Genomic DNA, 12,915 nt, shown 5'->3' on the forward strand with positions numbered 1-12,915 from the left:
GTTTAACGTGCAGCTGTCAGCTGGAAACCAGCGGCTGCATCACTAAATATTCTCTATGAACACGTTGAACACTTTCTACCAGCATTCCTGTCTCCACCGTTTACAGTAGCGGCATCATGGTGATGTTCCTCATTGTTCTCCATTAAAACAAGGAGCTGACTGAAGCAGCTGCAGCAGAAAGTCTGAGTTGGCAAAGAAAGCTGAACCACCTTCGTGAGACTCATCATCACTGAGCCGGCTTACAAAGCCCAGCTATGTCAAACTGGCTTCGTAGTACAGCCCTCAGGTCCGCTGTCAGACGTTCAAGCAGCACAACAAGAACAGCCCTGACTCCATTGGAGACCAAAATACTTGTCTGTACAATGAGTATACTGTATGTCAGTGGGAGGCAAACATGACCCAAATCTGGCCCTCCAAGAAAAACACCATTTATTTACTGAATCTAAAATCGACAATAAGACAGCCACATGTTTTGTAAATCTATTGTCCTTGAAGGCACAAAATGTAAGAAACAAAATGAAATACCTTATTAAAACCATCAAAAGCACAGCAGATCACATCATGTTTATTTTGGTCACACGGCTGATTGTGGCTGTAGGCAATGATCCTCATATCACAATGACACCTTATTTGATATTTATACCACAGCTAGCCCTTTGCATTTTTATCTCACCCTTAATCCTAACGCAGATAAATCAGGAGGTACCCAGGCACCAAACTTAAACATCCACTAAAACTTTCCATGATGCTTCCTACGCTGTTTGACTGCGTGAGGTTTGCTCTTCTTGCTGTGGCATCGCTCTCTGCCTCAGCAGCCGACCGTAGAATCACCTCCCACTCCTCATATTTGCATAAATTTAGAAGATGGAAGTAGACATTAATTCCTATTTTATTTAACTTTTTTTTTTTCTTTAAATTTGGTTAAAATATGCATAAGGATGGAAACCTGGCTATAAAACAACAACCTACTGAAGGTCCTCTGGTCTCGTCAGCAGCAGACCAGCGGCTCTGAACACATTCAACCAGATCTTTGTCTGATCACAGAGCCTGTTTACTGTTTAATGTGCTGTGGTTGACCAGAGCTTTCACATCAGAACGTGAACGCTCAGCAGCTCTATAAACAGGCAGTCAGTTCAGACCGACTTTGAGGCAAACCCAGCAGATTACCACCACAGCTGAACTCCACAATTCACAACACCACCGAGCCACCAGCGAGTGTGAGCGTCTCTACTCAGCCACAATCTGTCAAACAGATGTCTGGCAGCAGCTTTCTGAAATTAGATCTGAAACTAATTAATAAAGACCATGATGTGCGTTCACAGTTCTGACTGCAGAGCAAGTTGCTGCACGCATGTGGACACCTACAGATTGAACCTGACTGAGTCTGTCTGCAGCCGCTGACTCATTCCTGTTCGCGTCCATCACACGGTGACCAGCGTGGCTAATGCAACGCGACCAGCTCCTTCAGCACCAACTGCTAATCACCGCATGAAAACGTGGTTTGACAAACCATTCAGAAGTCCTCCAGGTTTCACAACACCAACAGCGTCTCCTGCATCTTTCAGTGAATTCAGCACCTGTCCCCCCAGGGCTCTGATGGATCTCACTGAGGAAAGGCTAAATCCTCTCCTTGTGCAACACCACTCCCACAGGTCTACCTCTGTCAACAGCAAAGCCACAAAAGAATAAAGAAAGCAGAAAGAAACAGAAACAGACAGCCCCAGACAGCAGCAAATGAACACATACTGCTTAGACGACAGAAAGAGCCGGGACTGGGATCTACATTTGTGTTATAATAGGAGAAATTAAGCCTATTCGGGAAACCGCTCCGGGTAAATCCAAACCAGGACCCCTCCCCCACAACATGCCCCCACATGTGTCACGCACACCTTTCTGTAGCGCTGTTGGTGCAGGTAGCTGTTATGATAAGCCATGACTTCACTTCCTGTGGACATGTTGGCAGTGGAAATGCTCGTGTGACAGTTTTCAATGATCTGTAATAATAACAAAGCTGTGAAAGGAGCTATTTCAGGCCCCTCTGGTCCCAGAAGTAAAAGCCGTCCTCATCGTGCCCATGTGCAGTGTTAAAGCACTGCTGTGGTGGGACTGGGACAGATCCCTGCTGGTTGTACAGATGATTACCAACAAATACAGTTGTGTAACGACAGAGGGAGAAGGTACAAGGCGGTGACCATACGAGACGTGGTGAAGTGTCTAGTTCTGATGTTTTGGGTTAACTGTGGACGACATCAGTCGAGTGCTTCTTCTGTTCCCAACAGAAAAAATCACATGTTGCACATTGACTGTCTCTAAATAGAGGCAAGGCTTTATTTCTAAATGGAACTGCTTTAGACACCACATCACAACATCAGTCACACCTCAGACATACACAGAGGAGGTCATCAGCTGAACTGGGCTGTAGGCAGTGTCTCACAGGACACATATGTTTGGCACAACAGCTCCAGTACGACGGGTCACATGTTTTCCAGTATTGGTAACACTTTGGTCACTTGGAAAACTGCTGTCCATCCCAGTCTCCAGGAAGTCCACCTTTGGCTTCTTCTCTTGTTATGATTAATAGCAGCATAACTTTGTTGACTTCTAGGAGGACCTCTCTGCTTCTAGCCACCATGGAGCTGTTTCCACAGAAGCTCTGGACTTCCCATTGCAGTAGAATGAGTCCATGGTGAGCAGACATGTGAAACTGTGGGGAGTGTTCAAGAAAAATGGTTTAATGGGCCACACAGTAAACTAACCTTGAGGATAACAAACTCCAACCTCTGAGCCTATAATTCAGTCGGTACGTCCAAAATCCTTCACTTCAGCACACAGTAACGGATCAGAACAAACCTATCAGACTCTTCACTGAAGACTGATGTCAGTCATATTTAATTACAGCTCCATGTATTGGCAATGCCTCAGTTCATCCAGATGTGTAGATTTAATAGCATGACATTCAGAGATATTCACACCACTAACAAAACAGCACTACAGACAGAAACACACTCTGAGCAGCACGTTTCACACAAATGGATGCAACACAACGCACATCAAACGAGATGCACCGACCGAAGCGTGAGCTATAAAAACCATTAATACAACAATAATGTCATTCTGTCAGCGCCGCAGCAGAAGGCTGACTGGGATGACCACAGCGAGCCCATCAGCCAGGTTACCTTCAGGAGTATCAACACACTGCAAAGCAGACAGAGAACGCCTCTGTCATCACGTCTGTCGAGCTTTGTTGTGCCTTTGGCAAGAAAGAAACAGAGTGGAGGAGATTGCGTGACTGAGAAGGAGGGAGTTTTCCTCCCTGGTCTGTGCTGCTGTCCTGTATGAGGATGGCCCACTCTGTCTTCTCTTCCTCTCTTGCCTCTGGCCTCAGGGCCCATGGTCCGGTTCAGTGGCGCTGCTGCAGCCTCGGAGCCAAAAAGTCATCCAGCAAAGTTCAGCGACACGAGAAAAAGGTTAAACAAACACAGAAACGAGCTAAGGGTTTATGTCAATCACAACGTCTGTCTTCAAAAAACACACAGTCAGTGGCAGCACCACCACCTTGGACGGGCCGAACTCTAAAGACAGCAGCGCTGGGTGGGTTTTAGCCCTGTTGCCATGGAAACCATTGTTTTGCCCTCTTCCTTCCTGCCGTGCATTCCTCCACACAATGCGATGAAAAGTAAATTGCCTTTCAACAAAGCAGATTGGAGTGGTGTATGGAAAAGACGAGGGTGAAGACTCGGCCGGCTGAAAGACGCACAAGAGCTGAAACGAGCCGCCTGCAGAGGCCGAGCGGCGCTGCAGCGGCGCGATGCGTTCACGCGCTGGTCAGTTTGCATTCTCAGGGCCGCATGTTACCTGATATCAGGTAGACAGATTTTATCTCTGACTCCCAGCAGCGCCGAGCCAGACAGCAGAGTATTTAAAGAGTAAAGAAATAACACCCACCCAGATTAGATGTGCGCCACTCAACAAAGGCCCACGGCGCAGACGGGCCGCGGCCACCCTGATAATCCCTTAAAAGCAGAAATCCACACAGGATGTCACATGACTGTTGCTCCAACACACGCTGTCTCACCTCGCCTTCTTTAATCGAGCTTTACTGCACCTTTCATGAGTGCCCTTGTTGGATTCATGAATGGTGAGTGATTGGGAACCTTATCTCCTGGGCTGAGCAGAAGGGCATGCTGGGCTCCTACACTGTGTGTTTTCCAGCACACACTCCAACAGCCAGGTGCATATCATAAAGACCAGCCCTCATGTCAACACAGTGCAGAGTAAATACATCATGAACAAGAGAAAAGGGGGCATGTACTCACAGTTCCTCCAGATAGGGGAAGTTCTTGAACACATATGCTGGAAGCTCAGTGATGTTGTTCATGCTCAGGTCTCTGTGGAAGCAGAAGGAAAGTCAGTAAATGTGCTCATTAGGACATTCACAGTGTTTCCAACAACAGACATTTTATTCATGTTCTTGCTCTTATTCTGTGGACAGTTATTGTGCTTTAATGCTTCATGTTCTGTTGCACTGAATCACAGCGGCGCCCTCTTCACCTGTTCTATGAACTTTGGATTACTTGGATTTTCTCAGATTTAAATAAGAAACTCAATTCTCAAACCATCTGAGTATGGAGCCCTGTTGATGGAGTAAACCCTGGACTCACCATATGAACACCATCCAGTTTGTGACTGTGGTGGTAAATGGCAGACAGCAGGGCAGCTGGGTGAGCCATCTCCTATAGCAGCTTTAGGTCTCTGACTGTGCCTGCATGAATCGAACCTCAACAAAAAAAGCCTTGAAAAGCCCTTCTCTCTAGCCCCAGGGATCTTCATTTGACAAATCAACAAGTAAAGATAGGCGTGTAGCAGCATGAAAAATATGCACACAGGACCTGATTTGCTTACCCGCCAAACCTAATGCGAGCATGTGTGTTTACATCTTCATAATGACAACCAAAAGAACACATTCATATGCACATGCTAGCTGCTGTAGCAGAAGCAGTGTGCTGTTTCCAAAGGCTTTGAAAAGTAAAGGACTGCTACAACAAAAGAGGAGACAAAAGGCTGAGCGGCTCGGAGGAGGCCTCGCTCACGTCTGGAGCCCTAATCTTGATGAGGAATTCACTAACCTGCTTCAAAGAAACGGCCCCCAGATGCCATATGTGAAGAGCTGGCACAATCAGGCCTGAAAACACATCCGGGATTCACAGAAGAAGAAACCCCCTGTACCACCCCCCACTCTCCCAACTGGCCATCTTGAATTTCACTGCCAGATCTCTCTTGGACCTTCTGTGTGGGCCCCTGAATCCTGCAAGGATCATATTGCCCTTCCTCTGCAGACCCGAACACACACACACACACACACACAGAAGCCTTAAAGGCGGGCCCTGACAGAACCCTCCTCATCGCGGCGGTGCCAGCTCCCCTTACCTGCTTATCCTATTACTTTATAGACTATGCAGCTACAACAACACTTCCATCAACATCCACCCACCCCGTATGGCTTTCTCCTTCCCTGACAACATCTCTGGTGCTGTTCTGCAACCGCTGCTGCAGATCCGCCGCCGCCGGTGGTCAGACGGATACATCCCTAACCACATTTTAAACCGTTTGACTAAATCTTCCACAGACTGTTGACTGGTCTGAACCGCATGCAGGGCTGGGGAGGACAAGAGGCCTGCATGACTCTATCACACTTCCTCCCTCCCTCTGCGTCCGACTGCTTTACTCATCAAGGTCCTGGCCTGTCCCTGCTAAGACAGATTGAAGAGGACACTAAAAATGCAGCTGTGATAAATGGTGACAAGCCTAAACGCTTCTACAAACAGGTATCTGTGAATTCCTATCCCATGTGCCTTTTGGCTTCACTCTGGCAGCGAGGAAGCAGATGATCTGAGGAAGATATGCTGAGAGCAGAGGAAAATACAGCTGCAAAGGTAAAGCATGAACATATTCTAAAAGTCAAACACAACTCCTGCAAAAACACATTCTGCTCATCAGGTGACTCAGACTTCCGTGTTTCATTTGTAGACATACTCGCTCATTAATCATTAATAATTCGCTGTCTGTGCAGTCGGTGTGAGCTGCAACGTGGCAGCTAACTAATCCTGATTTCTAATTAAATAAACCTTCATGTGCTTAAATGCATTTGCTAATTACAATTCCTCTCGTAGCCACACTTCTTCATTTTCTGTTCGGTCTACAAAATGTCAGTAAATACAGAAAAACCACCATTTCTACCATCACAGCTCCCAACGCGCATGCTGCGTAGGTCCAACGGGTCGAACCCAAAGTCATCCAGCGTCCTATCATGAATGAATAAAACAAAAGCAGCAAATGAGCACAACTAAGACGCAGCTACGAGAGAGCTAGTGAGCTGCTAGCCAGAGCGGTGAATGCTGTGGATGGATGAGATGATCAGCACAAACGCTGGGCTCTAGAAAACCTTCAGCCAACCGCACCTACTTCTGCTTCAGGGATGTTGTAGTTGTGAATTTACAGCGTTTGTGCATCTGCATGCAACACATGTATGTTTATTTCTCCGTTACGAAGCTGAAGCATCCTAAAAAAGCATGTTTTTCAAAAAAAAAGATGTCGACCAAAACATCTGTCGACTACACATCCTCAGGACCGCCTCATAGCGGTGATCTGTGGAAAACTTAGTGTATTTGACAAGATATCAAATAAAACATCCAGAAGAAGTTTCAGAAAACACAACCGTCAGCACAAACACACACACAAACGAGGCCTTAACAATAAGCTCAGCTATTACTACACACGTACTTCCACCTGAAAAACACTGGGCGTGACCGCTGCACAGCCGCTTCAACCACCCCATAAATCCACCTGTTGTGAAACTGTGTACAACCATTTCTGACGGCACAATAGGATTCGTTGTCAGGACAAGAAAACACCAGTTATCCTGATCCTCCCTAAAGCCAGCGCCTGACCGAACCAAAGCAGAAACCAGTCAAGGACTTAAACCGAGATCATAAACCAAGAACCACTGCAACGTAACTGGAGACGTCATCGGTTCCCAGAGGAGCTTCAGCAGAAGGTCCAGAACGAGTGCAGCACAAGTCAAGCCTGGTCAGAACAGACGCTGCCGGAGAAGATGTGGACCTGTGGTCTGATAGAAGTCAAAGCTAACAGTTGACCCATAACGCAGGTGCAAGAATGAAAACCTTCCCTCAGAGTGGGAACAGCAAGCCATTCATTAGCTGAACACAGCAACAAATTCTCATCCAAAGCCTTAAAAACTCATAAAAAGCCTGTTGCCATTCATGTCTAACTTCTACTGATGTGGATCAGAACATCCAGCATGTTCATGTCACATCCTGCCATCATGTCTTCGTCTGAACAAATGACTCCTCTGCATTTCAGATCCTTACATTTACAACAATGCTCCAAAGACGCAGCATGCGGCGACCACACACTGGAGCCAGAAGGTCTGCAACACACAACCTGTCTGTGTTGTGATCACACTCTGAACAACAACCGTTCCTCACACAGACTCACAATAAACCTGAGTTTATGTAAAAGAATGCCATATTATGACTTCTAGGTCGTAAAACGTACAATAGCACATTCACAAGCACACGGTTCAGTCCGTCCACCTGAAGTTAACCTACAACAGAGCAGAAGGCCTGTTGCTATGGCGATGTGCGGTTCAGGTGGTTAAGCTGTTGACCAGGACGACGTCTCCTGTTATACCGTTTCATACACCCCAGCTGGCAGCCAGAGAAGAGTGACTGTGGTTCCAGAAAAAAACACAGCTTGTACACAAGTGATTAATATAGATCTGAAGCTGATTAGCTGAAGACATGTGATGGTATTTATAGAGACAATACGCCTCCATTCATGTTTCTGACAGAGCCGGTTAGCAGGACGGTGAGGTCAGCCGGCATCAGCTGATCACTCAGATGGTTCAAGTGTTTTCATCTGGTCAGATGTGAGGAGCAGTTTATCAGCTCACTGCCAGTTCACACGCTATTTTTAATTTCCCTTGAACTCATTACACTATTTCCTCTGTAAAGACATGTGCCACTGTTTCACTACTTCCTCTGGTTTTAGAGACTAAATGATGTGAAAACACAAAGCAGGCTGTGAATCCAACCAGAGAACTGCTGAACTTCTGAAGCAATTAAAATTAGCATTAAATGTGAAATGTGCACTATTAAGGAAACACGTTTTACATGATGCACGTCTTATCCAGGGATCAATAAAGCTACATCTATCTATCTGTCTGTCTGTCCGTCCATCCATCCATCCATCGTATCCCTGCGCAAGATTGAAATATGGCCTCAAATTCGTTTTCGTTTTCTTGAGTCTAACAAAATGCTCTTAGACCCAGTATGACGACCAACTCAGCGGCTCAGTCGTGTCGTACTGACAGTAAAGCCTGGACAGTTATTTCCAGCCAACACAGCAGGTCCCTCCACATCAACGGAGCCACATCTGCTATTCGAATGGTCACTGCAACACAAACAAAAAAAGGCTGCAGTCACCTCATGAACCACCTAAAAGCTAAACTTTACTGAACTCAGCCTGAGCAAATCTCTCATTTCTGAAAACCAGCCACCAGGTCTTGACCATGTGAAGTGAGGAGCAGCTCGCGGCTGTGTGGCTGGGGGATGGGACTAGGTGTAGAAATGGAGGACAGAGTTAAGGACTCAGAGAGCGGGGCGGGGGCAGCGTTAATATTCGCCCGTCCACGGCTCATCCTGTTTGGGAGCGGGAACCACTGACTGGCTCCTTTCACCTCTGCTGACCAAGAACAAAAGTATCATTCAGTTAAAAATGGATCGAGGGCACCAATGGTGAAGCTCCACCAGCAGAGTGCAAGACCCCTGAGGCCACCCCTCCGTCTGCCCCGGGTCTCACTGTGACACAACTGAGACGTGGGCTGTAATAACCCCTCATGTTACCTTCAGATGAACCACAGCTCGTGCAGACGTTACACCCAAGAAAGCGCCTCCACAGAGAGCCAGTGACAGGTAAACCACATACCTTCAGAAGGAGTGTTTGCTTTGTTACTGGCTGAGGGGCCTTTCTCTCATCTGCTTTTCTGCAGCAGGGCTGTTTCCATTACAGCAGCCAGAACTCGGGCCCCTGTGGGCTGCAGGTACGAGTCCACGCCAACACTGTCACATGATTTATAGTAAAAACGCAGGGTCTTCTGTCTCCAAGTTGGGTTTTTTTCTCCAACTCAACAGCAGATAGACGACAATACACTAAACAGCCTGCAACACTCGTCCTTGTAATGAGGTCACGTCGTTACCTTTGGACTGCTGCTGCGGCTGCATATGTAATAATAATATATGTACAGGTGGCTGTCTTCATGTTTGCACACATTCTTTTCTGTTACCAATAAAAGATTCTTCTAGCTAGTTTCTGCCTTTGTTAGTGTCTCTGTGGCATCACACCAACTCCAAACACACACAAATAAATGCCAAGCAGTGCAATGAGAAAACACAACACATGCGATATTCCCTTCACACATCAGCAGCGCGCTGTGGACGTGTTCGCCCTGAGAGAAGCAGCCGTGCAGCTGCAATATGTCTCACTAATCCATCATGATCCCTAACCCCACTGCTGCACATACAAAAGACAGAGGGAGTGGGAGAGGACAACCAAAGTTCAAGAGACCAGGAGAACAAATGAGAGCAGGACAGAGAGAGGGACAAACAACCTTTCACATACTTTTAAAAGTCTGAAGTGAATCCATTAAGCAGTTCAGTGTTTAAAAGCTGTCACAGAGCATTTAGATTACTGTGTGCAGGGCAGACTGTGAGAACAGAAGACAGCACAAGCCTGAAAACAACACACCGCTTTCCATTTTGGCATGAAACTGGCCTGCAGAGTGGCAGTCAGGCCGATATCAGTTTGTGAAAACAAAGTTAGTGTTGTGATTGAGATGTCAGCCTGCCTGTGATATATGGCAGCACTTCATCCCAAAGGAAGGAGTCTCTGAGAGGTTCAGCGGTGAGCACAAGGCCCAGTGTGACATGAATCCACTTCCTCTGTTTAGTTTACCTCACACTTTATAACAATGGTGATTTCAAGTGGCACGCCGTCGGCTCTGGTGCACCGAAGGAGCAGCACACAGGTTTCCACAAACAGGGACACAGTCTACACCCTCAAAAAGTCCAACCACGAGGATTTTCTTAAACGTGTTGGAAACAGACACACGCCTCTGTGAAGCTAAAGTCACCGTTTGTTCTAGCAGCCGGTTACTTTGGTTTGTGATTAACCCAGAGGTTATGAAACACAGCGTGTCATCACCGCTGTAGCTGCACCACTCCACACACACCTACCTGCTGTCAGGTCCTCCACCTTTTACAACAGTGAGTGACTTGAAGCAGTAAACTGTGAGTGTGACTTCTGGAGGACAACGTGATAACGGCCCCACCTGGACTCCTACATGTTCTGTACAACATGAGCAGCACGAGGAACAAGGCGCCGCTGGCTGCTGTCCACGCATTACTCACCAGATCTATCCCTATTGGTGACCTCAGCACGCTGGACATCACTGAGCGACTCAGTCACAGAGCAGCTCTGACACCAACTCAGAAAGCTGAAAGTTTCTACCAGTAATCTGCCTTCAGGTGGCTCGTTTGATGCCCCCAAAACACCGACATAAAAAATGTTTGTCTGGAGCCAAACTCATGTTTAAATCTATTAGACCTAGGCTAAGTCTAAGTCTAAGGCTAAGGCTAAGTCTAAGGCTAAGGCTAAGTCTAAGGCTAAGGCTAAGTCTAAGGCTAAGGCTAAGGCTAAGTCTAAGTCTAAGTCTAAGACTGCAACAACCACTGCTGCAGCTGCATGAGGGACTCGTTTCAGTAGAACAGAAATGCAAAGCTGAGACATTAAAACTTTGAAAAGTACTTTAAATGCTGGTCTGGCTTCTGGAAACAAGCATCATGTGCTTCACAGCAGAATGACCACGTTGGTCCAAGAGCAGAAGAAGCTCATCATCATGTCCATCGATGACCAGAGGACGTCTCAGAGCTGCTCAACATCTAGTCTTTGAAAACATTCACTGCATCCTGTCAGGCTGCGATGCTGCTTCAACTTTTAATGGTTGTGAAAACTTTAGATTTTGGACCTTTGGGAGGCAATTTCAAGACATTAGTTTGGTTTTAGGAACTTCAGATGTACATTTTACCCGGATTCTGACCCGCTGTAGACGCCACGCAACAACTGACAGCGAATAATAAATGTCCAGAGTCCAGGGTGACCTCCTGACCTGACCCGGTTCTGTGAACAACAAAACCAGTCAAATCAAATCAAATCTGTGCATCTGCATCCTCGGAACCAGAAAACGTTCAGAACAAAATGGGTCGATGACTTATTAGTGTTTGGTCAGAAAAAGGAGAACAATGTTGAGCAGCTGCAGGTTTACTCTGGAACCAGAACCACAGGACTCACCTGTTCTCCTATCAAATCAGGCAGGTAGCCAAGCTGTCAGCTAATTGGTTAATCACTGCAGCGCCATGAAAAAGTGACTTAAATGAGAACTTATTACAAAAAGCAGTCAAACAGCTGCTGGTCCTGGAGCCGTTAGCTGCAGCTCTGCATCTGTTCGGTTCTGTGTGTGTTCAGAACTTGTAGCCGCCCTCATGAAGCTGCTAGCGGCTGGTTAGCTGTTTACCAGGTGGAGCTAGTTAGTCAGCCAGGTCCAGGAGGTGGACACGGCTCCACACATGAGGACGGTCCTCTGGCACAACTTTACTCTGATGTTCATCATGCACTTGCTCTGTAAACAGAACCTCTGAGGCCTGGTTCTGTCCCGGGTCATACTCACAGGTAGTAGGTGAACGTGCTGAGCCCGGCCGGGACGGCGGTGAGTCCTCTCCCGGAGCAGTCTGCGCCCCCATCTTCATCGCAGCTGCATGACGGCGAGCACACGGCCGCCGACTGCCCTTGACCGGCGGCACCGGGACGGAGCAAACACCACAGACATATCCAGAACAGACCCATGGTACCCCCCGTCTCACGGCGGCGTCGGTTCAGGTGGCGGCGGCGATAAAATACCACGAAATAAGCCGAGAGAGAGGCGGCCTATTGTCTGCTCCGCTCCGGACGTCGACTTCTCATGTGGCGGAGCTGAAGCTCAACAACAAGCCCACCGAGCCACGGACCGAGCCACGGACCCACCGACCGACCACCTCCTCATCCAGCGGACACGCGAGGCTAGCTGCTAGCTAACGGAGCGACCTGCTACCTTCCGCGGAGCATTGCTCAGCCCGTGTGTCGGTTAGTCCATGAACACGGCGCGGCGGCGGCGGCAGGAGCTACCGTGCGTTTCTTTACGTTTTCCTGGTCCCATGAAATAACCCGAAATACCGATAAAACAGCGGCGCGTCGGTACCAGCGATAAAAACAGGAGAAGAAGGAGGAGGAGGTCCGGCGGCGGTCCGGTCCTCAGGACGGCTGTTTGCTTGCAGGAGATCACCGTCAGTGTTCAGCCATTCCTCACGTTCCCTCCTCTGCTCCTCACATCAACAGCGCGTCTGCAGCTCGGCGGCACCCTACCGGACAACCTGCGGCACTGGGCCCGGCCTGCGCAGCGCCCAGCCTGCAGCAGCCAGCCCCCCCTGCTCCCAGTCACTGGACCAGTCACTAAACCAGTCTGCTCCCAGTCACTGGACCAGTCACTGAACCAGTCTGCTCCCAGTCACTGGACCAGTCACTAAACCAGTCACTAAACCAGTCCGCTCCCAGTCACTGAACCAGTCTGCTCCCAGTCACTAAACCAGTCACTAAACCAGTCACTGAACCAGTCACTAAACCAGTCACTGAACCAGTCACTAAACCAGTCTGCTCCCAGTCACTGGACCAGTCACTGAACCAGTCTGGTCCCAGTCACTGAACTAGTTCGCTCCCAGTCACTGAACCAGTCTGCTCCCAGTCACT

At 48.0% G+C, this 12,915-nt stretch overlaps 1 protein-coding gene across 2 annotated transcripts in view; it reads right to left on the reverse strand.

Moving 5' to 3' along the window:
• The window catches only part of lgr4 (leucine-rich repeat containing G protein-coupled receptor 4), a 29,004-nt gene extending 16,497 nt beyond the window's left edge, over nucleotides 1-12,507 (reverse strand). For both annotated transcript variants that reach the window (XM_008291463.1, XM_008291462.1), the window contains exons 1-2: nucleotides 11,804-12,507; nucleotides 4,317-4,388 (exon numbers count right to left, since the gene is read on the reverse strand). In XM_008291463.1, the coding sequence (XP_008289685.1) occupies nucleotides 4,317-4,388; nucleotides 11,804-11,979 (248 nt within the window). In that variant the 5' untranslated portion in view covers nucleotides 11,980-12,507. The remainder of the gene's footprint in view (nucleotides 1-4,316; nucleotides 4,389-11,803) is intronic.
• Nucleotides 12,508-12,915: the final 408 nt, after the last annotated feature.

Source organism: Stegastes partitus, unplaced genomic scaffold (genome assembly GCF_000690725.1).
Source record: "Stegastes partitus isolate 25-593 unplaced genomic scaffold, Stegastes_partitus-1.0.2 Scaffold744, whole genome shotgun sequence".
Taxonomy (NCBI): Eukaryota; Metazoa; Chordata; class Actinopteri; family Pomacentridae; genus Stegastes; species Stegastes partitus.